The sequence below is a fragment of the Fringilla coelebs genome (genome assembly GCF_963513975.1).
Source record: "Fringilla coelebs genome assembly, chromosome: 3".
Classification (NCBI taxonomy): domain Eukaryota; kingdom Metazoa; phylum Chordata; class Aves; order Passeriformes; family Fringillidae; genus Fringilla; species Fringilla coelebs.
The window spans coordinates 110,392,566-110,417,179 of record NC_140030.1 but is presented as its reverse complement, the minus strand read 5'-3'; the positions used below and the strand labels follow the sequence as shown (position 1 = coordinate 110,417,179).

The following is a 24,614-nucleotide window of genomic DNA, read 5'->3' as shown; positions in this document are numbered from 1 at the left end:
CTCTCCCCTTACTGACCTTGGTAAATTACTTTTATTTGTGCGTGACCCGGTCGTGTGGTGAGTTAAGAGGAGACTTGGGATCGTGGCAGATCCCGACTCCACACAGCTGAATGTCCGAGCAATGTATTTGCAGGATGTATAGTGTGATACAGGCTGAATCATCTTTGTAGAACTTACTGGAAAATGGGATGACTCTAAATAGTTTCCCAGATTTCCACTGAGAGACATAAAAAAGGTTCATCCTGCTGTAAGTCATGCTCATAAAGAAAATTTTGAATAAATTTGCTTGGCTAATAAGGTTCTAATCCATATCTTGGTGCACGTGACCTGCAACTTAAGGATGGCATGCAACTCACACAGGGCTGTTCACTGAGCAAAAGGACTGCCCTTAAATTCCTTCCTCTTCATTTTCCACACTTCCTAATGAGGGTAGATATCAGTTAAGCAGTAAAGCTGATGCTTTGGCTATAGCCAACAGAAGAAACGTTTTTACGTGGGGTTATAAACTGTTTATGGAAAACTCTGGTTGTCAGAAAAAATCCTTTACAGTGGCTCTCTGTTAATTATAATTTTGACTGGAATGTTGCCCACTACTGTCATGCTGGAGAGTAACACTTGTCAGGTGTCTAGTGATATAATCATAAAAGTGTTACTAGTGCAAAAATTTCTACTTACTTTTTTTTTTTTTAATATATTTTGAGTCTCTGCAGAGAAATCCATCCATTTTCTGTATAGGTATGAAAAGCTGTGGGCTTATGGCCGGCTGGGTACATCCAGCAGTGTGTGAGCAGCTTGTGTTGGCAGCTGTTCCTCAGGAACAGTGCTCAGGGATGGGCATCCTCTTGCTCTGTTTATAGCTTTTATTCATATTCAGTGCTTTAAAAGTTATTACCCTTGCTGTTCAGCTGGTGTAAGTAGTCTGTGTCAAAAGAGCAATGCTTTACCACATCTAAGTGTGAATTCACAGCCTTTTAAAACCAATATTTCTTTTGTCACCTATTTCTGTACAACTAAGACTCCCAAGTATTCACTTCTAATATTCACTCTAATGTTGAAAAACATGGAAAACTTGGTGGAATGGAACTTCTTGGGAAAAAAAAAATCTGAGTGGAATCTGGCACACTCTAATAAGAATTTTAAGTGATACATTTTACTGAAGAATAGTATTTTTATTTTACGACGACTTTCTTTTTTTCTTGGATTGTATGAAGTAAGTAGATTGTCAGCTGTGGCCACGCATTTGATATGTAGAACTTCCATGGGATAAAAAAGTTTGACAGCTGGAAGGCAAATTTAGCAAGGTGATTTTGAAGAATATAGTCTTAAACTTTTTCCAGTGAATTTTTTAATACTGAGTATAAATTGATGCATGTATGTAAAATGGAAAACTGGGGAGAAGGAACATTCCCATGCCTAAGGCACTGTGTGTTGAATTTGGCTGTGACTTTGTGCATCCTTGACCCCATGCCATGATTACTGTACTTAGGAAGCATTGGGTGTGTATGTGTAAAAAAATACACATTGGAGATATAAATAAAAAAAAAATAAGTTGGTATTCAGAGAAGTGAAAACAGTGAAATGTAGAAAAGCATTGGTGTACAAATAAAATTAATTTTAGAAATATATCACTACACTGGAGGGTCTTTTGGGAGCTGAGAATTGCTGCTTAGAATTGCCTCTCAGAACTCTGTTCGTATTTTGGGAAAGTTCAGTTTGTTTTGGGTTTTGTGCCAGGATTGAAATAGGGGAAAAATTGTTTCATGTTTTGCAGTGTGGTCCTGTCTGTGGTGAAGTCACTGTGGAAACCTGTGTTAACTTTTAGTCCTGTTCATTTTGAATAGCCACATATTAAGCAAGTATCTTTATTTGCAAAAACACATACAAGATGCAGTTCTAACTAATCAATACAGATTATTAACAGTGCTTTCTGTTTTTATATCTCTTTTATTTTCCTTTTATACTTTACTGACATATATTGAGGAAATGTGGCAGAAAAATTTGTGTCATGTGACTTCAAAAGAAGGGTGTCTTTCGTCAGCATGTTGGGCTTGGGGAAGTTTTTTTTGGTTGTTTGGTTTGGTTTTTTTTTAAAGCTCAGTGACTTCACTTGAGAGCTAGAGGTCTGTGGTTAGGAGCCATGGCAGTATGGAGGCTGTTAGAGGTGCTGTGGTCCTGCTGCATATGTACTTTAATACTTACTTTTTCTTGCCAAATGTTGAAAAAACAAATTCTGTGACCATAAAAGTGAGTGTTAATATTGGATTAGGCATGGTTTGTAAACAGTTACACAGTCAAAAAAAAAAAAAAGTGGCTTTGTGAGTTAGAGAAGGTTTTTTGTTCAGTTAGAAAAGAGTTAATCCTGCCCTCCATCATCTGCAAGTGAGAGTCCAGCATTTGGTTCTCCTTGTGCTTGTCTGGATCAACTTTATTTTCAACAATTGTAATGATTCAGACAGGGCAGAGAGGTGTCAGCATTGGAATAGTTGCAGGATGCTGATGGTGCTGAGATTTATCAGCACTGAGTTTATTAGTAGCTCATCCATGAGAGAATTCATTGCATTCTTTGTATGATTTTTACCTTTGGATGTTGTGAGACGTGTGAAAAATTGCCCAGATTCTGTTCAGTGACCAGTTACATCTGAAGGGCTCTCCCTTGCTGGAGATGCTACAGGCCAATTGATATTATTTTTAATTAAGGAGAGCTCCTTACTTGAGAGAATGTCTCTAATTTCCTGTTTAAATTTAGGTCCCGTTCTTCAGAAGTATCCGGTTACTTACCTTCTGCTGGGATCAGTCAGTATCTGATGCTTGTGGATAGAAACCCATCTGTCTTTCTAAATCTGAGCCTTTATCTTTGTGCTCTTTGATACAAAAAAGGGGTCATGCATCTTGGAAATAAATCAGAGCACAAGAGATCACTGCACTGGTGTTCTGCCATGGCAGGGAGGTGGAGGAACATGCCAGGAATGCTTCATACCTTCACTGCACCTCTGTATCCTAGTGCTTCTAACATTATATTTTTAAAGTGCCCCTAGGCTTGAGTGCAATCTGTTGTGTATGGTGCTGAAATCAGGAACCAGCATCATTCAGTGGATTAGTCACCTGTTGCACACCCAATTACAATTGCAGTAAAATAATACTCACTTGTCCTGGAGATATTTTTCCAGATCCTGATTAACATCACCTCAGGTTTTTTTAATAGTCTTAGCACTGTACTGTTTATAAACTCCTCTGATCCAAAAAAACATGCAGTATTTTTACAGAAACACTCATTTTCTGCGTGGTATTTATTTCCATTTTTGATAGGTCTTGTTCTCTGATACTTGTTAACCGAATTCCAATAGGATTGGGTAAGAAACGATGAAAGTCTTTCAGTATGAGCTGTGGTTCCCAAACTGACAAGAGTCTTGCTGGCTCCTTTGAATAAAAAGAGGCAGCTGCAAGTACTTACAAGATTGGGGCTTTCATTACATTTACCACCACCATTAATATTTGGTCAAGCAACAAAGACTTGAAATAGTATTTTAGCTTTAATTGTTTTATAATACTGTGCTTTGTATTTGTGGAAATAAATCTAGTTTAAAGGAAATATTGGACCCAGACTGTATGCAGAGTTGGTAATGTACAGCCCCAAACTCTGGAACTGAATTAATTTAATCCACTGTCTGGAAAACCTGGCTGCTTTCATCCCAGTGTGCCTTTTATAACTTTGGTCTTCATTACATAAATTAAGTGATACTTTCCATATCAGTCTTTGCATCCAGACATGCTGAAAACTACTTCCAAGATGCAGTCTTTCATTCTTCTCCTGGGTTTTTCCCCTTTTACCATTCTCCCACGGTTTTTCCCTGACTGAATCCACTTGCAGGCCTTTGACACCATCAGATTTTCCAGGTGGACTGGCTGCCTGTTTCCTCCCAGCACGCTGGTGGTGTGTGCCTAGAATGTGGACAGCTTCCTTGGCTGCTGTTTGCAGCTCTCAGCCTTCACTTGTGTGCTTTTTTCCGAGCACTTCAGCTTGCCAGCCCATACTTCTGGCTTGCCTATATCTTCCCCTGAAAACTGGACCCTGTCTCCAGTGCTGGAGCCAGCTGCCAGGGCTCTGTGAAAGAGTGCAGCTACTCAATCCAATTAACTCCTTCTTGGGAAGACCAAGGAGGGAGAGGCAGCTTCAGCCAGGCCCTGGCTGGGTGGGGGAAATGGAAAAGAGTTTTGAGGAAAAGGAAATCGGCGACTTTGGCAGCAAAAGTAGGAGTGTGTATTTTAGAAAGTCAGGTATTATGAAGTCCACACCTTTATCACTTCATGGTGTAGATTCACACTTCCCAGATGTGCTCTGACAGGCTTTCCAAGGTGCAAGGTGTCACTTGGACTTTGTGAGAGTTGCTGCTCCCAAGAGTAGTTCTGCAGCAGCAGGGCTGAGATTTTTCCTCAGGAAAGCTGAATTTGTAACAGTCACTTTTTTTGTAAAGAAGCAAATTCTTTAATAAGTGGTCCAGCACAATGTGCACCAGGACTGCTGAAATTAAACCCTTTTGATTAGAGAAGAGGAAAATGTAGTTCTTAGTGTAATAATGAATGATTTTAGATGGGACCATCAGCCTGCAGTGAGCTCTGAACTGGGCAGGTGAGGTGGACAAAGGCTGACAGCTGCACCTGTGGGGTGCTTGGGTTTTTGATAGATAGAGGGAGGAAGAGCATGGGTTGAACATGGCATGCTTGAAGTGCTTGATCTTGGCCTGTCTCTGTTTTACTAGTTTTTGTTATGCTTCTGTACCCTTTGCTACAGCTGATGTCCACTTCCTTCATCCTGGCTACCCTGATTTATTTCTGAGCAGGAAACTACTTTGTAGTTTGCTCTTGTTCTGTGCAAAATTTTGGAGATTAGGAATTAAATCATCTTACTTTCCTTTACACGTACCCATCCACTTCTGTCCTCTCTCCTTCATGTGCCATCTTGGTTATCTTTCTTTGACTCTGTCTCCTTATTTCATTTGGTAGCCTGCTACTGCCCCATCCTTACTCTAGGCTAGTCCCTTGGGCCAGGGAATAAAAACTGAATTTAAAACTATTTTTTAATACATATAGAGAATTCTGTTAAGCCTGTCAACCTATTCCATAAATAGCCATCTTAGATGTAATATCAAAATAACTTGTCTCAGCATTGAAAGCATTCTGGCAAGGAAAGAGCATAACGTTCACTATGGCTTTGCAGTTTCTTTTTCAGAGAATTTTGCATTTCACATTCTACATGGTGTTTCAAAGCACTCCATGAGAATAAGAGCAGCAGTAAAATCCAGTTTTAAGTTAGCCACAGACACCTGGCTGATCAGCTTGTACCCTTCAGTGGCAAGGCTGTGCTGCTCCAGGTTTCATGGCTGCTCTGGGGATCTCTATCACAAACCCTTGCAAAGTGTTGTTGTGCTCTGATCTTTCTTTTGAAAACTAACCTAGTTAACTGAATTTGGGTGCTAAATCAAGCTCATCTTATCTTATGCCAAATTTGAGATTTACTTCTAGATTTTCCTCATTTGTTTCTTCTCTTAAGAAGGGACTTTTGAGTTTTGTGTTTGTTCATATGTTCTTATTTTTGTTTCCTCCTTTTTGTTCTAAGCTAAATAGCAATTTATTACCTTCCTTGTCTTTCATAATGCACCACTTTTCCCTAGGTAGTAATTATTTAGGGATCAAGACTTTTTTCAAGATGCTGCTTTGTTAGACCATGTGACTTCAGTGGTGAAAGATTATTTGGGAATAACTGTGTGAGAGTGTCTGTGTTTGTTTGCTTTGTTTCAGAGCCCAGCCTTTATCCTGAAGATGCTCCAGAGGCAGTTGCTGTTGAGCACTGTTTGCAAAATGCCTCCCTTTTGTTTAATGGGATTAATTGATGCCAGGGCTTTGAATTGAAGCAAGGCTACTGCTTGACCCAAGCAAAAATTGCCTGCTGTTGTATTTTGGGATGGGAAATTGTAAGGGATGAACTCATAAATGGTGTCTCTTGTATTCCTGGCCATTGAGTGAATCTTTGTGTTGCACATTTAGAGACACTCCAATACTTGCTTTCTTTCCTACAGTGACAGAAGACAGTCCACTTAGGTTTATTACAGAATTTTATCTTGGTTTAAGCTTCAGGGAAATATTTGCTCTAGTTTTTCTCTGTGTGGTATCTTTGTTTTTCTTAAATAAGCCCCTGAGCAAAAAGTGTCTGCTGGAATTTCCTGGTGGCTTGGGAATACACTTGCTGTATATTTGGAGTATTGTGTGTGCTGGGCAAAACCAGAATACAGATACTGGGAGATACACAAGTGAATGCAGGAATGTCACATTGTCACTAGTCTAACAGTGGGTGTAGAGAATGATGAAAATACGTATTTTATTATTAATCATTTACTTATAGAGGGTTTATTTCCCTTCATAAGAAAGGAAATGGTGTTCCAACCAAAAGTATTTTGTGGAAATCTGTGTGGTACTATTTTTACTACTGAAGATCTTTCTGGTCACTGAAACCACAATATTTGTGTATTTGGTGCCATCACACATCAGTATTTCCTGTAGTTGTTAATGCTGAGTACTGGGGTGTTTACCTGTGGTCAGACTGTTTGTGACTCTGAAGTGAGAACTAATGTTTTGTGAGAATTTGAAGCTTCAGCCAAGTTTATAGTCAGGAGTAAAATGAGTGAATGTTTTTTCAAGTCTTTCAAAGGAGAAATAATTTTTGATAATGCTGTGATTATCAAATAAAGCAAAGTACATACTGCTGTGGTGCTGTTAGTTAGGATACAAGAAAAAAACCCTTGTCCTTACAAGCTCTTCTTAAAAGCCTTTTTTCAACTTAAATAAAGAAGACTGCACAAATGGGTGTTGCTTTTAAATCCTACATAGTAATTTTCCCTTATATTAATATTTTAAATATCTTAGAAATCATGTTAGCTCCACAAATGTCATTTGCTCAGGGCAGTAAGTGTTCATTGTCTTCTGTTCTGTGCTGCTTGCTGCTTCCTGGCAGCGATGACAGCTCTGCTGCTTTTAGAACTCGTTGTTTCTTCCAAACTAATACCTTCATGCTTGCAGAGTGATCCTCCCAAGGTGTGCTGTGCAAACATTTCCTGACTGCAGCGCCCTGGGATGTTTGGTGCCGAGTCAGGCTGCATCTTGTGAGGCAGGTGTGGCAGTGCCTGTGTGTGAAGCTGATGTTAGGCTGTCACAGCATCGCTGGGGGTGGCAGTGTTTGCAGCGTTCCCGCGGTCAGCTGCTTTGAGGTGTTAATCACAAAGTAAAGTAGTTCTCTGCTGCTCTGGTTTTTGGTACTGAGCTGAATAGGTCCTGAAAATTTGGACTCATTTCAGAAGTAAAAATTCTTGGCTCTGAGAGGGAAAATAACAGGCAGTGCTTGAAGTAGAAGTCAAAACTTCAGACTTCAATATCCTCAGTATTTTGCTTCTGTGGCATGTCCATGTTGTTGCTCTCCTGACCTTTGGCCTGTGCACTCTTGCATCCTTGGGCACCTTTGGGTTTAGTTTAATTTGGAAAATTGTGTGGTGCAAGTACTACAGCAGTTTAATTCTCCCTTTTCAAATTATATTTCCTGCTAACCTTCTGTAGTTAAAGAAAACCCTGCAAAACCAACCAAGTAAACCAACAAGATGTTCCTTGAAAGATACTTAGATTTGTGGGGTAGAGTGTGTTTCTCAGACTTCCTGGTTCTCATATGTTTTTACTCACAAAAAAAAAAATTTTGTTCGTTGATGTTTCTTCTGGGAATTCTCAAATTTTTAATACCTGGGTGTGTTTATTTTGTGTGTTAAGTGTTCTGTGCTGCTCTGAATACTGTAGATTTTCTTTTCTGTGAGTGACACTTTTAATTTGGTGGCAGCCAGATGACTTTTTGCCAGCTGTGCCATTCTTTGATTTGTTGTGGGGAGCTCACCCAGGTTACTTGGTGTGGTCAGCAGTGACTCACTAGGTTCAATTTTTGGCAGAAAGCTTTATTTTTACATATTACCGTTTTAGTGTGATAGGAGAAGAATAGTCAAGGTGAATCAATAGTAATGAAGTTATTTCATACTATTTGATGATAAAGACAGTGGTTGCTCTATAAACTTGGAACTTAGGGTCCAAGGTTTTGGTCTTTGCCACAAGAGTTTGTGTAGTCACAGTTGTGTTTAGTCAAACAGGTGAACTCTTTTACCTCCTTTCTTGTTTTCTCACACATTTTACTCACCTGCATACATCTTCTTTACTGCAGTTAGGGAGAAGAGAACAAAAGTAAATCTGGGCAGTTCTGAATTTTGTTTTGTTTATTTTTTAAGCCCTGGGAAGAAGAAATGAAAGATCAGTCAGCAGACCTGTTGAATCCCTGTGGTTTAGCCTGGCTGTTGGCACATTCCCATGTCCCTGGCAGTGTGGGGCTGGGAGGGGATGTCTCTTCACGCCGATGCTGCCACCACAGGGGGACCACGCAGCGGCTGTGATGTGCAGCAGGTCCCCATCCCTGGGGCAGGGAGGTACAGCCTTACTGGGCAGGACGCAGCTGCAGCTCTCCCAGCACCCTGCAGCCTTGAGGAGCCGTGCAGCTCCTGTGCTGGAGTGCCAGCCAGGCTGCTGAGGCACCGGGCAGCTGCCCTGGGAGCAGTTGAGGCGCTCAGATGCTGAGCTGAGGCTGGCAGGGGGAGGCTGTCTGCATATGCTCAGTATGCACAGCTATGTTCCTGGCAGTGCTCCCTGCGATCCCACCAGCCACTCTGTTTGGGTCAGGCCAGTTGGTGGTGGTTTGGTTGGTTTTTATTTTTAAGTAGGCATAGGGCTTCAGCCTCCCTAACAGTTTATGATGTTGGACATAATCCTAGGAAATGGGGTTTTGTGCAGGGGCCAAAAGACGTTTGATGTTAGGCCTGCTTCCTAAAGCTCGCATGATCACGAGGCAGCAAACCTTGCATACAGCTGTTGGACTTCTGGCACACACAGTCAGTCCTTGCTAAGTGCAGAGTTAGTGCAGTGTCCTTAAATGGAGGTATTAATGCTGATTTGGTGGTGTTTGGGGTTATCTTCAGATGTTTGAGCAGATGACCGTTTCAACACTGCATCGGTTACTGCTCAAGCATTATTGTCTCGAGGATAGAAATACAGTGTTTTACAACTGAAAGGTAGATTGTAAAATGTTAAGTAATTTGAAGATTATCAGTTATTCTCCAGTGAAAGCCCCATGGGTTTTTATTACTTTTTTATTGTTTTGCCAGTAAAAGGACACTTCTGTATTGTCTCTTTGTAAAACACGTTTTGAGCATGCTTATTATTTTTGTGCCAGTAGTAAATGATGAAGATGCTGCTTTATTAGTTGAAGTCTATCCCAAAATTCTGTTATCAGTAATTACTGAAATATTTGACAGATACCAAGAGTGAACCTCAGCATTCCAGTTAAAAGGACTTGGCAGAAAATAAACTTTCTTAGGCATGCAGCATTTATTTGTACAAGTGAATGCTGTGCTGCTGTAAGCTGAACCACAGGGTAGCATTTCACTGAACTCACCAAATACATTCAAACAATGGTATATTTCAAATTAGGGAGCGTTATGATACCAGACTTAATCATTAAGTACCATCAAGGAACAGATGGCAACAGAGGACACAACTGGTTTGCAGTCTGCATAGATTTAAGCATGAGGCCATTAAGCTATCACATTCCCATTTCTGATAGATTTTGGTCAATGAAAAATTAAAGACACATAATCCCTGATTATATGAAGTCTCAATCTGTGATTCATGACACTGGTAGTATTTCAAAATCACTGAAGTTCCCTGTGTAATCAGGAGTTTTAAACTAATGCATTATTGGGATAGATGCTCCTGTCTGGTTTTATTGCTATTGAAATTAATGTATCTTGTCATAAGTAGGTTGCTCTTAAATGTAAAATTGCTTCAGGGCATCTTTTACCGCTCTGCTTCCTATCGACTTCTAGACAGATTTGCCCTATTTTGCTGGGCTGTTTGCCACTGAAGCAGCTCAGTGTCCCCATCTCATAAAAGGAGTAGTTCAGAGCATGGATGGCCTTAAAAATGTTTATAGTAGCCACCAGAATCTGAAGGTTTTAAAAAGCTGCTTTTTAAAGCTGTGTCTTAAACTGGTAACGTAGACCTTTTTGTCTTCAAAATAATTTAATTTGCATCCTGTATTTCCAGGATAATCCAGTTTATTTCAGTGTCATTGGACCTGATGTATTCTAATAAATAGAATTGTTTTGCATTAATAAAAATATAACAATTATAACCATTTTGCTGGTCATAGAAATTCGACAATTCAATTTATGGGTATAAGTACTTCATTAAAATCTTTAATAAATTAGTTTTCCAGAACTGTAAATGAGTTTAGAGTTGCTCTTAGAAGGTTCTGGCAGTTCATGTTTAGAATTTTATCTTTCTGTATGAAAAGTAGTTGCACACAGACTTCATGCTTAGTAAAAAGTATTAGTATGCCATGACTTGGACCAGCCTGAAAAAATTTCTACAGACCACGTAAAATGGAAATGTGCAGCCAGCATCCTGCTATAGTATTTGAGATGATGAGCTATATTGACTAAATAAATAATATTTAAAATGCTGTTTAGTGGATTAACGAGTGCTCAGGTTGGAGTCTTTGAGAACATGAGACCTGGTTATCAGTATTGGAAGTTGAAGGTGGGTTTAGTTGGTTGGTTTTTTTTTAAATAAGGAATTTCCTGTTCAAGGGCCTAATCATGGTCCTTTCATAGCACTGGTGTAAGGAGGGATCTGTCAGGTCTGTGCTTGGCTGTTCCATGCACCAACCTGACAGTTCTAACACAATCTGAAAGGTAGAAATAAATCAGTGACTGAAGATGAGGGAGCTCTGCTCAACATCAGCACAGAGGCTGCTTGGTGGGAATCCCTCTGTTTCCAACATTCACTTTTCAGCACAGGGTCATTTTGGTAGGCAGCCTCTAAACAGTCTGTGTTTATAATCATTTAATGGCATCATGTGGTTAGAAGGATCTCAATTACTGTAACCCAGAAGTGAAGTCCTGTTTGCAATGGAAGGTACTGAGAGCAGGATTGCACTCTGGCAAGCATGGGAAACAATTTTTTTGTCCAAGTCACTCACCCTAGTCATGGCTAACATATACTGAGAGTGTAAAGACAGCTGACCTCTCATGGTTGAAGAATAATGAGCCAAGAGAACATTCATTACCAAAAAACCAGAAAAAAGAACCTACTACCAATAGTGAGTTATTGAGGGTGCATGTTTAATTAAATAAAAATGACTGTTAGAGAGTAGTACTGATACCTCACTACCTTGCTTTTACTGAACCTTAAAACCAGTGGTTAAACTTCTTGTTCCCACTACCTACTTTTAAGTTCTGCTGAAAAATGTTAAGGGAACTTGGAGTTTGGGGTTTCTGTTGGACCCTTTGCCATAATCTTTTGGAAAAGTTTAAAATTACTAAAATAATTTTTTTCTGTGCATCAGATTGTCCCAAGGCTGACATTCTGATTTTAAGTGCTGGTCATTTGCACTAGCAGAGCATCTTGAAAGTGGACAGTAGAGTTTTTCCCAGTGGTAGAAACCCAGCTCCAGAGCACGTCTGCAGCTCAAGTTTTCCCAGCAAAAATTCACAATCTCAGTAAACTGCTTCCTGCAATTTAAGCCAACAACAAAAAGCCAAACCAAAACAAAAAACTCCCCAACTTTCTGTTTTAAGCTACAGGAATGAATCATTTTGGCACTAGGCTGGTCACAAAGCTTGGCATAGAGGGAGGTGAGGTTGTTAAAGCAGCCCAAGCCTTCCCTGCTGGCTGGGCTGATCCTGTGGTGTCATGAAGATCCAGTAATATGCAAATGTTGAAGTTTTTGTTCATCCAGGATCAATCTCAATACCCTAATACAGCTTTGGAAATGAGAAAGTGGAAAGCCTGAGCTTTTATGACGTTTCTGTTTTGAGTTCTTGTGGTTGCACGCTAATTTTGGTGTTGATGCTAAAATAAGAGCTGGCACTATATCCAGGAAACCCCTTTGCCCTGTTCTGAGTGCTCTAAAGGGAGAGGCATCTGAAATGTGTGGCTGTAGAAATGCTGCTGAAGATGATGAAAAAGCCCAGAGATAATCTTCATCTTTAATCTTAATGACCATGGGATTAAGGGCCCAAATCGGCCTTTTGGAGATATGCATGTAGAAATAGGAGACTTCAGCTGATCTCTGTAGGTCAGCAGGATTTATTGTGGATTTTCTCTTCTGATTTTAACAAATTTGAATGAATTCAGTGTGGAAAGGAGTCCAGTTCTGTGCATTTGCAAAGCATAATTATTTTTAGCCCATTTAGTTGCTTTTACAGCTACAGGTTGGCTGATCTAATAAACCCAAGGTCACATCTTAGTCACATGGTTTGGCTAATATGTTCTAAAATGTATTTTAATTGTTCATAATATTTTTAGGAACATGGTGATGAGCATTTAGGAATGAGGCAATTACCCATGTCCTAATTTTCCTAGATTTATAATAATAAATACAGAAAAAAGATTCTGTGCCTACTGCTTTTCTTTTAGAAATGTCTGTGTGTTGGAGGTGCATTTTTTATATGACCTGACTTCCTTTCCCAGCAGTGGTTTTTCTATTATTTCTATTTGTGTTTATAAGCCAGGAAATGCTGATAGCAACAAACTGAAGAAAAGACATAAATATATATATTTTTAAAAATCTAATATGCTAAAAGTTGAGTGAGCTGTAGAAGGCAAATAAAGTTTGTGTAGGTAAGTTATATATAAATGAAAAATATGTAATTTTTGTACAGAGAGTATGTGAAACTACCAATCAAAGGGATAAATTGCATCAGAGTAAGTCACAATACCACAATATTCAGGTCATTTTTGTTTTATAGCAAATAACTCCTCTTTCTGCATTTGATTCTGTAATCCTTTGCCTGTGAGTGAGTTATTGAATTCCATTACTTTTGCACATTATCAGGATCATTCTCCATTGCCATAATATTTTTTGAAGGTTGCTCTTTGGGGTTTTTTTCTCCTAAAGTTTGCCAGTGGCTGTTCTGGAAAGTGTATTCTGTATTCCATTGTTTAAATCATTAATGACAATGTTGAATAAAACCAGAGCCAGCAGACACATATTCCTGCTGGGAGCCCCGGTTTGACAGGGAAAAATTGGTAGTTTGTTTTTGAGTGCAGCATCCCAGCCAGCTCTCATTTATCTAATAATAATATCATTAAACAATACAATAATACCATTAAATATCAAAACTTGCATTATCAAGAATCTGTAAAAGTGAGAAACTTCACATTGGCCATCCCTTAGGAATTCTTTAAACATTTCAGAGAGTGTTATGGGGTGTGCTTTGATTCTGCATGGTTTTCCAGGAGAAATCCCGGTCCATGGTTGTCCTGCTGTCCTCTGTGTGTTCCAAGGTATTGAAAAGGGTGACTCATCTGCCTTTCCTCAGATCCTTTCTGCTTTGTGAAGGAAGAAGTGATTGATTTCCTCCTTGAAGCCAAGACAAACCAGAGAAAAATCTGGTAGTATATGATAGTACATGACAAAAACTCCAATTAATAATCCCTTTGTTGTCACATTCCAGCAATCTGTAAATACATTTAAAACAGTTTAGTGTGTGTTAGCACGATGTGTTTCATATTCATCATTGTTCTAAAAGTTAAAAATTCCATTTTGTTCCTAGTGAAATACCATCATAGAGCCACAAAAACTTTCCTGTCAGACCCATTCCCTGGGAGTTGTGGTGGGTGCTCCCAGTTTCAGGCTGCATTGGCAGCAAACAAGAATGTGAGGCTGGCTGGCTATGTCAGAGACATGTTTCAAGCTCTTTCCATCTTCCACAACTCCTTATTGATTAGTGGAGGGGAAAACAAGGCTGGTTATCAAGACAAGGAATGGCTGTGCTGGCACATTAACTATAGCATTTGTTTTATAGAGGAAGCTTTAAAGATTAATGGTCAGTGTGTTTAATGTATTCTTTTTTCTTTTCACAGCAATCCAAAGTCTGCTAATCAGAGGATAAACAAAAAAGTAAACAATGATGCATCATTAAGGATTCAAAATTTGTCTATTTTGGTGAAACAAATAAAAACTTACTATCAGGTCAGTAATTGTTTGTTGTTTTGTGTTTTGTCTGGAATTATTTCTAAATTTTCTTCTCTAGTTATGTCTTTAAGGGTAACAGGAGTAAGATGAACAAGAGATGCTTGTATGGATGGTTGTTTAGATATCTGGGCAAATTTCTTATCACTGTTTACAGGTATAAAGGTGGTGTGGACACACTTTTGTATGAATGATGATCTGTTTGCAGAATAGATACTCTGTGTGTGCAGTTACTCCTGTGGTTGGTATTTTCTGAGTTGAAGCAAGTTTTGTGTCAGTGAGGGAGATTATTGCATGTGCATTTAGTCTTGTAAATGGAATTTTTGTTAGAAAAATGTGATGAAATTTCCTGGGCTTAGAGTTAATTGGGGAATTTGTAGTAAATGCAGCGAGGATCTAAGTCAGAGCTGTAAAAGAGCCACTGAAGTTTGATGCAGTAGTAGGAGCTGGTGCTGTGGCTGCTGAGCTGGAGAGGTGCTGTACACATGGCCACAGCAGAGCTGGGTGCTGCTGCTGTCACCAGTGTCCCTCAGTGTGGCTTTCAGTGCCCTTCCCCACTCCCCTGCTCCTCCTTGCCAGGAGAGCCCAGACCTGGGAGAAATCCTTGGCTCTGCCTCTCCCCACACTCCTGTCCTGAAGTCTGCTGCTGCTCCTGTGTCCACACTCAGTGTGTGCTTCCCAAAACCCTGAGTGCAGTGAGGATTCCCAGCTGTCACTGCCCTGACCGGCCATGGAACATCTTCCCAGCACTTCCCACCCCTCTCTCCTTGGCAGCCCCTGCACATGGATGTATGTGCTGCCTGCTAAGGCCCATATGCTTTTCCTTTCCCTAAAGGAAGTCATTTTCCACCAGGCATTAGTGTTCCACAACTGGTGCAACAGAGGCACAAACACTGACAGGATTGATCTTTTTTGGAACACAAAGCATTCCCCATCCTGCCCTGGCCTCATGGTATCACCAGTCCAAGTGCCCCAGAACCAGGCAGAATTACTGGCATTTAGGTACCTTTGGATGGTTCAGGATAGCAGATGTTGCTCCAAACCTTTGTGATAGAAACAAGTTCATTAGAGCTTTCTTAAAAGAAAAAAAATTATTATTTTTAAAGAAATGGTAAAACCAGTCACCACTTTAGTGGTCCAAGCTGTATTGAACTGGCCTTTTTAAATTGTTTCATACATTTTCCTCCCCTTCCCAGTCTTTCAGGGTTTTGGTCACCAAACATTGAAGGGCTGGTGTTTCTAGCAGGAGTGAAGGCATTTACTCTCCAATCTGGAGAGCTCCTCAGAACCTAAAATTGCTTTTGGCATGTGTAGATATTCACTCCCTACAGTGCTGCAGGGAGGTTTGTGCTTTGTGGTAGTTAAAGTGTTAATGGATGGGCTGTTTCACAGAGGGGTCAGTTGAGTTCCTGTCACCTGTGAAATTCCCCAAGGCAGGAAAGCTGGGGCTTGATGGATGCCTTGGAATCAAACTGAGAGGCCTCCCTTAGGCTGGGGTGAGGCAGGAGCCTCACAGCCCAGTGCTCCTGAAAGCTGAGAGTACAGGAACCCTGCCTGGGGGTGTTCCTGGGGGTGCCTGGGATCCCAGGGAGGGCACAGGACACCACTCACTGCACTGAGAGAGGATTTTACTGAGGGTTGGCAGCAGACACTGATGAATGTGGGATTTGGGGATTTTTAGCCCTGTTAACCTGACTCTTAACACTTCTCATTGTGAGCTTGTCCATGCTGGTTCGTTCCATGTGGTTTATAACATCTGGGGAAAACCTTCTCTCAGTTTAGTGGCAAATCACATCAGTGCTGTGGAAGTACTTGTTAAAAAACCTGCACTGGTATGATGTAACATTCAAAATTAAGGTGTTATGTTAGATTAGTCAATTTTTTTGTTCCTGTATCATCTTAGTTATTCTCTGGAATGACAATGCTGGTCCTGAACCAGTAATTGGAGTGTGTACATTTCTTGGCAGTGTAAGAGCGTGGAACTGTTCTCAGCAGTTAGTTCAAGACAAATGATTCTAAATTTTTTGGTGGGCTCAAGAGGTTTAATCCACTGAGATTGGACTGAGGAGGTGAAAATCTTCAGTAAAATAAATGCTAGTGAACTGTGAAAGTTTGTGCAAGCAAAGCCAGTGCTGAAGTTAACTCCAAGAGACAGAAAAGGTGTCAGACATCTCTGGGGCACGGCAGAGGTGTTGTAAGGAAACAGGTGATCCTGTCTGTTCAGGACAGGTGTGTTGGTTACTGCTGCTCATGCTCTGCTTTGATACATGATCAGCTTTATGATAGCATCATGGAATTATTTGAGATGGTACCAAAAAACCACCCCCAAAAAAACAATAAAAGCAAACAACAAAAAGCCACTCTAAAAATATGTGATTTTCTTTCATAGTAGCTGTCAGCACTAATTAAATTCATTATTTTTTATCTGTTTTATATTTTATTTGAAAGTAGTCTTTATGAAAGTCTGAGAAGTATGGGTATCAGAGTTGTTTACATTTCATGATATTGGAGGAAGTCAAAGCTGTTTTCTCCCTCCTTATAATTTGTCTTAGGCATGTCCAGAGGGAATGTATATTTTGTAGTCTACTATTAATCAATTCAGGTATAATGTTGATGTTGTATATGAACTGATGGGAGCTTTCAAGTATAGCTGTAACTAATAATTTCTACTGGTGTTTTTCAAGAAATATTAGGGTTTTGTTCAATTTGACCTAAAGCAAGTGGACTTGTGTTAGGTTGTTGCTTATGATGTGACACCTGATGTGTGCCTTGGGCTCTTCTGGAATATGTTGCTTTTGAGTAGGAGCATTTTGTATAGTAATGGATCTGTCACTGTAGAAAAACAAAAAGCCTGACTATAGGATGGCATCTGCTGGGAATAAATATCTGGGAACAGGAGAAAGACTGTTCTGCTTCAGGAGAATTATGCTCTGTCTAGACTGGGGATTTGACCCGATTACAGCCATTACAGGAGCTCCATTGATGGAATCCATGGAACAGATAGGCAGAGCTGCTGCCTGGTGTGTGGCACTTCCCAGCTAAAATTCCATGTGATTGTGCACACAGGGGCTTGTACCTTTATATTCACAGCTGGCCCAGTGTCACTGCAGCAAAAACCCCTGGGATTGTCACATCCACGTTTTGGTGAGGCCAAAGAAACCATGAAATAAAGGAAATGGATTTTTTGCAGTAGAAATGCACCTTAGAGCCAATAAAACAAATACGTATCAATAAGTTAGTCAGGGAAACATGAACATATTCAATTTAAAGGGTTTTGCTACATTCTGAGACTTGGGATCTCGTTTGCCTTAAGATCCCTAAGCCAGCTCATTGCCACGAGAGGATTTTGCTGTGTGAGATGATTGTGCAAACCAGTAAAACAAAGCTGAGAACAAATATGAGAAGTAACTCATATTTGTTAGTTGTTTTTTTAATTAGAATGCAAATAATTAAGTATTGTACGAATTGTATGCATGAAGTTCTGAAAAATATTAAAACTGTTTAATTAATACTGATTTTTCTTTAATGGCTGTTGGCATTTGCTTTCATTCAGTACATATGATGTAAATAATGTTTTAATTAACTTTTATAGGAGACTTTGCAGCAGTTGATCATGATGTCTTTGCCAAATGTGCTAATAATTGGCAAAAATCCTTTTTCTGGTAAGTTTATTTTTGAACTAAGATAAAAATGTATACTTGGCGTGATAATTTATATTCTTTCACTGGAAATAAAATTTCTGTAGTGTTGAGCCTTTCAACAGAAAATTGTTTAAATTCTTTATCAAATAAGTGGTTTAACAATGATGAGTGGTGATTTAATCATGATTTTCTTTGTCCTCACAAAGGGACCACACTCTAAAAAATGTTCTGTCACAGTCTCAGCCCTGGCTTTCACTAGGATTTATACTGAGCCCGAGTGCATTTCCCAGCAACCAGTGAACCACTGATGGCACAGAGTTAAAGTTTCATGTTCTCCCAGCTACTGCACCTTCAACTTTCTTTACTGGTGTCACTGCTGAGGGAATTGGCAGTCCAGTGCATCTCACTTGATCCAGCTCCTGATCCTTGTTTCTCCTTCTCCCAAACTCTCCTGCTTCTCTTGCATCCATACCTGAAAAATATTGCAGTTACCTTCTTGTTTTCTCCCCTGAACTGACACTGTCTTCTCCATGCTCCCACCTTCTCTGCTTCCAGCTCTGAGAGTTGCAATTTTCAGACCAAGAAAATTAGCCTGTGTGGAGCCAGCTGACTGTCCACAGCCACTTGGGAATCTCTGCACCATGCTCTCAATTCCAGCAGCACGGAGCAGACACACCTGGCCTGCATGGAGCCACTATGGATTGGGCAGAATTTATTTCCCTAGGTCTAATGTGCCCCAGGTGTTGTCCTCCTGATGTTCTGCACCTCAGCAGAGAGGTCAGGAACTGCTCTAACAGGCTGTGTAGCTTCCCCTGGCTGCTTTTATTTCTTTGGGATGTCTTCTCTGCCACGCTTCTGTGTCTGTGGGCCAGGGGCTTCCTCATGAGCCAGAAGAACCATCTGTGTTTCCTCACTTCCCAGTCCCAGGGCTCATAACATTGGTCTTTTCCATATCCCATCTGCACATATCCCATCTCTGGAGGTATCTTGCTTTAATTCTTTTGGGTTTTACTTTCTGCTGTTGAGTATTGCTGCTTTTGCTTCCGAGGTCACAGCTTTCTCAGTTTTTATATGTGCAGCTGCTGTCATATGCACCAAGAAGTGTGAATGTGGTCTCTTCCTTTCCAAAAGAACAGAATGCATCGTGCTTTTATAATTTGGATTCCAGACTCTCTTAAGGTTTTCAAAAGACTCCATGGATTTGCCTAGAAACCAGATTTATTGGAAAAACAGATTTAAAAAAACCTCAGCTCATAGTATTGTTTTGTAGTGACATTTTTTATTCTGTTCAAGATACTGAGAGAAAATGTTTTGACAATATTGTGTAGTAGAAGATGACATTTTATTGAAGATGCACTATCAAACCCCACAGAGATAATACTGCATTCAGTTGTATATGTTCAATTTTATGGTTTGGTCATTTTTAAGGAGTTGTCTTTGTGTTTTGGGATCTGTGCTTTGGCAGTTCTGCTGGTGTGTGCTTTGCTCTTCTGTGGAGATTTTGTTGGATTTGTGAGAAAATTTGAGCTTTTCTGCAGTGTAGCACTCACATTTAAAAAAAAAAAATTTGTGCTTGTACAACATTTTTGAAGGTGTTTCAGCTCCCTGCTGGAGTTCAATCACAGAGTTTGGTCTGAACTAGAGTATTGACCTGTTCTTCTGGGTTCTGTCCAGAACCTTCCCCCTTTGAAAGTTAGGGCTGCTCTTGCTGTGTCAGCTTGGAAAAAAAAAATCCCTATGTGGATTTTTAAGCTTTTTTTGGGCAGGTGCAGGGAAATGAAACCTCAGAGATCTTTGGAGACTCTTGCTGTGTAAATCTGGTTGCATCAAGGCAAGCCCTGGAGTAAAAGTCAATTCCCTGATAAAGACTTGGATTTGGTCCACTAAAACTTAGCTGGAGGTGTGATTTTTCACAGGGATGTTTCCCAGATTTGCCCTTTGCACTTAGGGAATGATCAGTAGAGAAATCCCAGAAGATGCCAAATTGCAGAAGGCAGGAGCAGCTAGCAGAGGCAGTTGGCTCATGGAGGAAAATGCAGGGAGAAGGCTGGAGTTGAGGTTTGGTAAAACAGGTCAGCAGGGATTTTATCAGGAAATATTTCCTGAGCTGATTGGCAGGAAGGCAGTTGGAGGAGAAAACTGGAGGAGAGCTACAGCCTGGGACTGTAAATGTTAAATTAAATTACAAAGGGATAGTGATGAGGCAGAGGGGAAGGGGAAAGATGAAAGCAAGTTCATATTCCTGAGGGAGCAGGGCAGGGAAGGGTGGAAGCCTGCAGAGGGTGTGAAAGTCAGGGATAAGGGTGAGCTCAGGGAAGATCAAACAGTGGCACTGGGTAGGGACTAAGTTCAGCAGCAGGTTGAAGGGTGTAAAACAGAATCATCTATTTCTGTGTTTCTGATGGAGGAAAAGGAAGAAAAACAGAAGATGAGGGAAGCTGAGATGGTTCAGTATTTTACCCTGTTCCTTCAGGGAACGTGGGGAAGAGACAAGGAGTCAATATTCAGGCAGGTGTTTGAAAGGGAGTCAGGAGATGAAGAGTGAAGAGGAGCTTAGGGATTGCTTAAAAATTAAGCAAATGTGATTGATTTATTGGGGTAAGTGAATGCAGGCTATGAGCTGTTGGATTCTCCTGTGGCAGTATTCCTGTTAACCTTTATTGATAGGACAGAAAGCCAGGTGGAATTCCCCTTCTTCGGCTGAAGCCGCTTCTGGTGAAACACATTCCTTGATGGTTTTTCTGTTTCTCCATAAAAGACTTCACAGCTTGAGCCTTTGGGAAACAAGAAGTCTGAATAAATGACTGAAATAGCCCCTTCAAGTCTTTTTTTTTTTTTTGCAATGTATTTATCTACCTGAGAGACCTCTTGAAAAATTGCAATATTCCATGATTATTGGGATTATACACATTATGTTGCTCCCTCCAAAAGCAGCAGCCTGAGTCAATGCCTAAACTATGTTGTCATCCTTGAAGCATTTGCTTCATGGCATTTATGTTCTAGATATAGAATATATTTCTATATTTAGTAGCAAGATGAGGACATTGTCAATGTAAAAAGTAAGAAACATTTTTGTTAATCTGTATACAGAGTTCTTTGATTTAAGCTTCTTTAGGAGATTAAGATGCTTAAGGCCAGATTTGGAAATACATTTTGATTTTTTGGATGTACAGATGAATATCTAATACAGCTTTGTAAGGAATTTAAATGAACTTTTCACCTAAACTCTTCCAACTTGGGAGCTGCAGATAATTTAAACACTTTTGTAACTATCTTGAGATACCTGAGATTACCATTGAAAACTTGATTGTAGGTCTCCAAAGCACTTCTAAAAATGCCACTCTGACGTTTTGCTTTTTGAAGAGCTGAATTTTTTTTCCATTTGGAATTGTTGTGGCTGCTAAGGTGTTTGGTAACTCTGGAAGTTGGCAAAAGTTAAATGGCAAAAAGGACTGAGCTGAAAGCTCCTCTGGTTCTTTTCTAAACTAGGTTAACAAAAATGATGTGGAAATAACAAGAAAAATCTCCTGTTTTCTGAGCTGTAGGGGAATAAGCTCTAATTACAATTTTACAGTTACCATTTTTTGTTGTTTTCTTCTCAGAGCCAGGTACTGAAGAAGTAAAAAAGCTCCTCCTGCTTTTGCTTGGTTGTGCAGTTCAGGTGAGTTTAATTATGTTGGTCTCTATGAAACTTTGGAATTACTTGTCTGTTTTCTTACTTTAATACTTGGGGTAGTATAAAACTTCTTCCTTTGGTGGTACCACTGCACTCCTTGAAAAATTGGAATATTCTGATTTTTAATTGAATGGCTACAACCCTACATCTGTTACTGCACAAATATCTCCAGTACCACCATAATGGGTTATTAATTTCAGTAGTGTTCATTTACCTGATACTGTAAAGAAAGGAAGGAAATGGTAAAGTGCTGACAATTAACTCACTGCACTGTTTCATGTTTTTAATGAACTCACAGAATTTGAATAAGTAGCATTTTTAAGAAACCTCTTCCTTGTACCATTTCAATTTGATTTTCCTTGTATCATTTAATTAATGTTGAAAGTTATAATGACTGTAACATGGCATGAAGCATGGATTTACTGGTCACCAGAATTATTGGATAATAATTTAGTCATGTGGCCATTGCAATGTCAGCTTTGTAAGTTTTAGCTCTTAAGAAATGCAAAAGAGGAATGAAAATACTTGCAATTATACGTATAAATGTGTATAAAATAGATGTCTCTATTTTTAGTGTCAGAAAAAAGAAGAATTTATTGAAAGAATCCAAAGTCTGGATTTTGATACCAGAGCAGCTGTTGCAGCCCATATTCAGGAGGTATTTTGGGGGGTTTTTGCTTTTCATTTTGGGGATTTTTTTGAGATGGAATATTGTACTGCAGGAGGGGGAGTTGCACGTGTTCAATGGCAAGTAAATCACATATGTGATTTGCATATTGAGTGGTTGTAGTAAGCAAAAAAGGCTTTATTTTTTCACTTGATTCACAAAAAGATCTAATGATTGAGCATTTTTGGGTTTTATTTTTAGAGCAGTACCAGAAAGCAAGTTTGTTGCTTCATGGATTTCTTAGTTACATACAGTAAATTTAGTTCAGTGAAATCTTTATATGCAATTTCTTTATAAAATATAATTCCAATCCAATGTATGTGGCAGGTAATTTATAATGTTATTGTCACCAGAAGGACAAGGTGCTGCTTCCAGGTAGACAAAAAAACTCTTCCTTTACATACAATTAAATATATTTTAAATGTTTCTTCATACCTTATCCAGCGAATTTAACCTGTAGAGTTGCAGCTTTATTTTTTTTATGCTTCCTTTCTACTCTTAAAATTTCAAGAGGATGTATTTTTCTCTTCCATTTCACCCCATATAGGTAACTCATAATCAGGAAAATGTGTTTGACCTGCAGTGGATGGATGTCATTGTGCTGACACAAGAGTATGTTGAGCCTCTCCTGAAAAATATGGCATTGCATTTAAAAAGGCTTATAGATGAAAGAGATGAGCACTCAGAGGTATGGATGTGGCTTAAGAGAAATACAAGAAATCTTCTGGTTTTCAGATAATGCAGCTCAGGATTTCTATAACTAACAGTTTGATTTTCTGCTGACATGTTAAAGCAAGGATTCCTGACTGCCAGAACATTGTTTCAGGGAGTTCCTCTGTGCATATTTGTTAAATAATGTAGGAAAGATAAAGTAGGAATGATAAGAGGTGATCTTTTCATGTAGCCAGAGTGGGAAACAACTTCACCATTCATCAGTAGCTGAAAACAGAGAATCCAAAGCTGTATCAGCTGCATTTACCAGGAATCAATAACCCATCAATTTGCAAGCCAGTCACTGAAAGCTGTTCTATTCCCATGTCCTGTTGTCCAGGTTTGAGGGGGATAACAGAATCCATACCAGCAGAGGAGGTTTTGCAGGCTTATCTTGAGGCACAGTTGTTGTACCTTGTTAGAATCAAGGAACAGAACTGTATTTACTAAAAAGTTCGAGTTGTGAATCATCTTGGTGGTCCCAGATTTGCCCCTCAGTAGAGGGGATGCGTCAATGTTGCAATTATTCCAGCTATTCCTTTGACAGTTCTTCCAGATCACAGCCTTGATAGGACTAAAACAGAGGGTAGAGGATGGGGGTGATGCCTTTGGGCAAAGCAAAGGAAAAATACTTCAAACTATGAGAGATGTTCAGATTTGGCTAACACCTTTCTTTGTAGGGGGAAATAGGAATACTCCTGTAGATCTGGTACTTGATTCAGTTGGCAAGGATGCTGCTGCTCGCTGAAGAACACAACTTTGTTTAGAGATAGATGTTTATCTTTATTTTTAGGAGGTGATGGTTTTCAAGGAATTCATACCTTTCATTACCCTGTCCGTTCTGAGCACTGGTCATTTTGTGGACTTAAAAGTCTGAGGTGAAAAGCAAAGTTTAAAATAGCAGAAGGTCCTGTTCAAAAGCTGTGGCTCTTTGCTTTAGGCATAGAGGTGCAGGCAGAACTTTTGACTGCCTCGAGGGCCAAAACCTTTCCATTGTTGTTGTGCCATTGCAGTGTTTGATATGAATGACACCCAGAAGTGGCTCTGGGAGGGCCTCTCTGGACTTTTCCTGTGCTCTGCCCCCTCAGACCATCATCGAGCTGTCGGAGGAGCGGGACTGTCTCCGATTCCTGCCGCACGCCTCGGCCGCGCAGTCCCCGTGCGGCTCCCCCGGCATGAAGCGCACCGAGAGCCGGCAGCACCTGAGCGTGGAGCTCGCCGACGCCAAGGCCAAGATCAGGAGGCTCAGGCAGGAGCTGTGAGTACCAATTCACACTCAAATCCTTTCCACACATCTAGTCCTCTGCAGACCAATTCACACAATCACAGAATAATGAGGTTGGAAGAGACCTCTAGGGTCATTGAGTCCAACCTATGCCCTAACACCTCAACTAGACTCTAGCACCAAGTGCCATGTCCAGTCTTTTTTTAAACACATCCAGAGATGGTGATTCTACCACCATCTACCACCACTATCCCTCCCTGGGAAGAGGGAGCATTCCAGTACTTTGTTATTCTTCTGGTGAAAATTCTCTTCCCAATATCCAGCCTATACCTTCCCTGACGTAGCTTGAGACTGTGTCCTCTGGTTCTGTCAGAGACCAACCCCCACCTGTCCACAGCCTCCCTTCAGGAAGTTGTAGAGAGCAATAAGGTCACCCCTGAGCCTCCTCTTCTCCAGGCTAAGCAGCCCCAGCTCCCTCAAATGTTCCTCACAGGGTTTGTGTTCCCAGCCCCTCACCAGCCTTGTTGCCCTCCTCTGGACGCGCTCCAGCGTCTCAACATCCTTCCCAAAGTGAGGGCCCAGAG

General features: G+C 40.2%; 1 protein-coding gene across 3 annotated transcripts in view; it reads left to right on the top strand.

Moving 5' to 3' along the window:
- CCDC88A (coiled-coil domain containing 88A) overlaps positions 1 to 24,614 on the top strand; it is a gene marked incomplete at its 3' end in the record, with an annotated part of 61,109 nt that overhangs the window by 1,084 nt on the left and 35,411 nt on the right. For all 3 annotated transcript variants that reach the window (XM_084201682.1, XM_084201683.1, XM_084201681.1), the window contains exons 3-8: positions 14,002 to 14,110; positions 17,703 to 17,772; positions 21,354 to 21,412; positions 22,002 to 22,085; positions 22,642 to 22,782; positions 23,894 to 24,063. In XM_084201682.1, the coding sequence (XP_084057808.1) occupies positions 14,002 to 14,110; positions 17,703 to 17,772; positions 21,354 to 21,412; positions 22,002 to 22,085; positions 22,642 to 22,782; positions 23,894 to 24,063 (633 nt within the window). The remainder of the gene's footprint in view (positions 1 to 14,001; positions 14,111 to 17,702; positions 17,773 to 21,353; positions 21,413 to 22,001; positions 22,086 to 22,641; positions 22,783 to 23,893; positions 24,064 to 24,614) is intronic.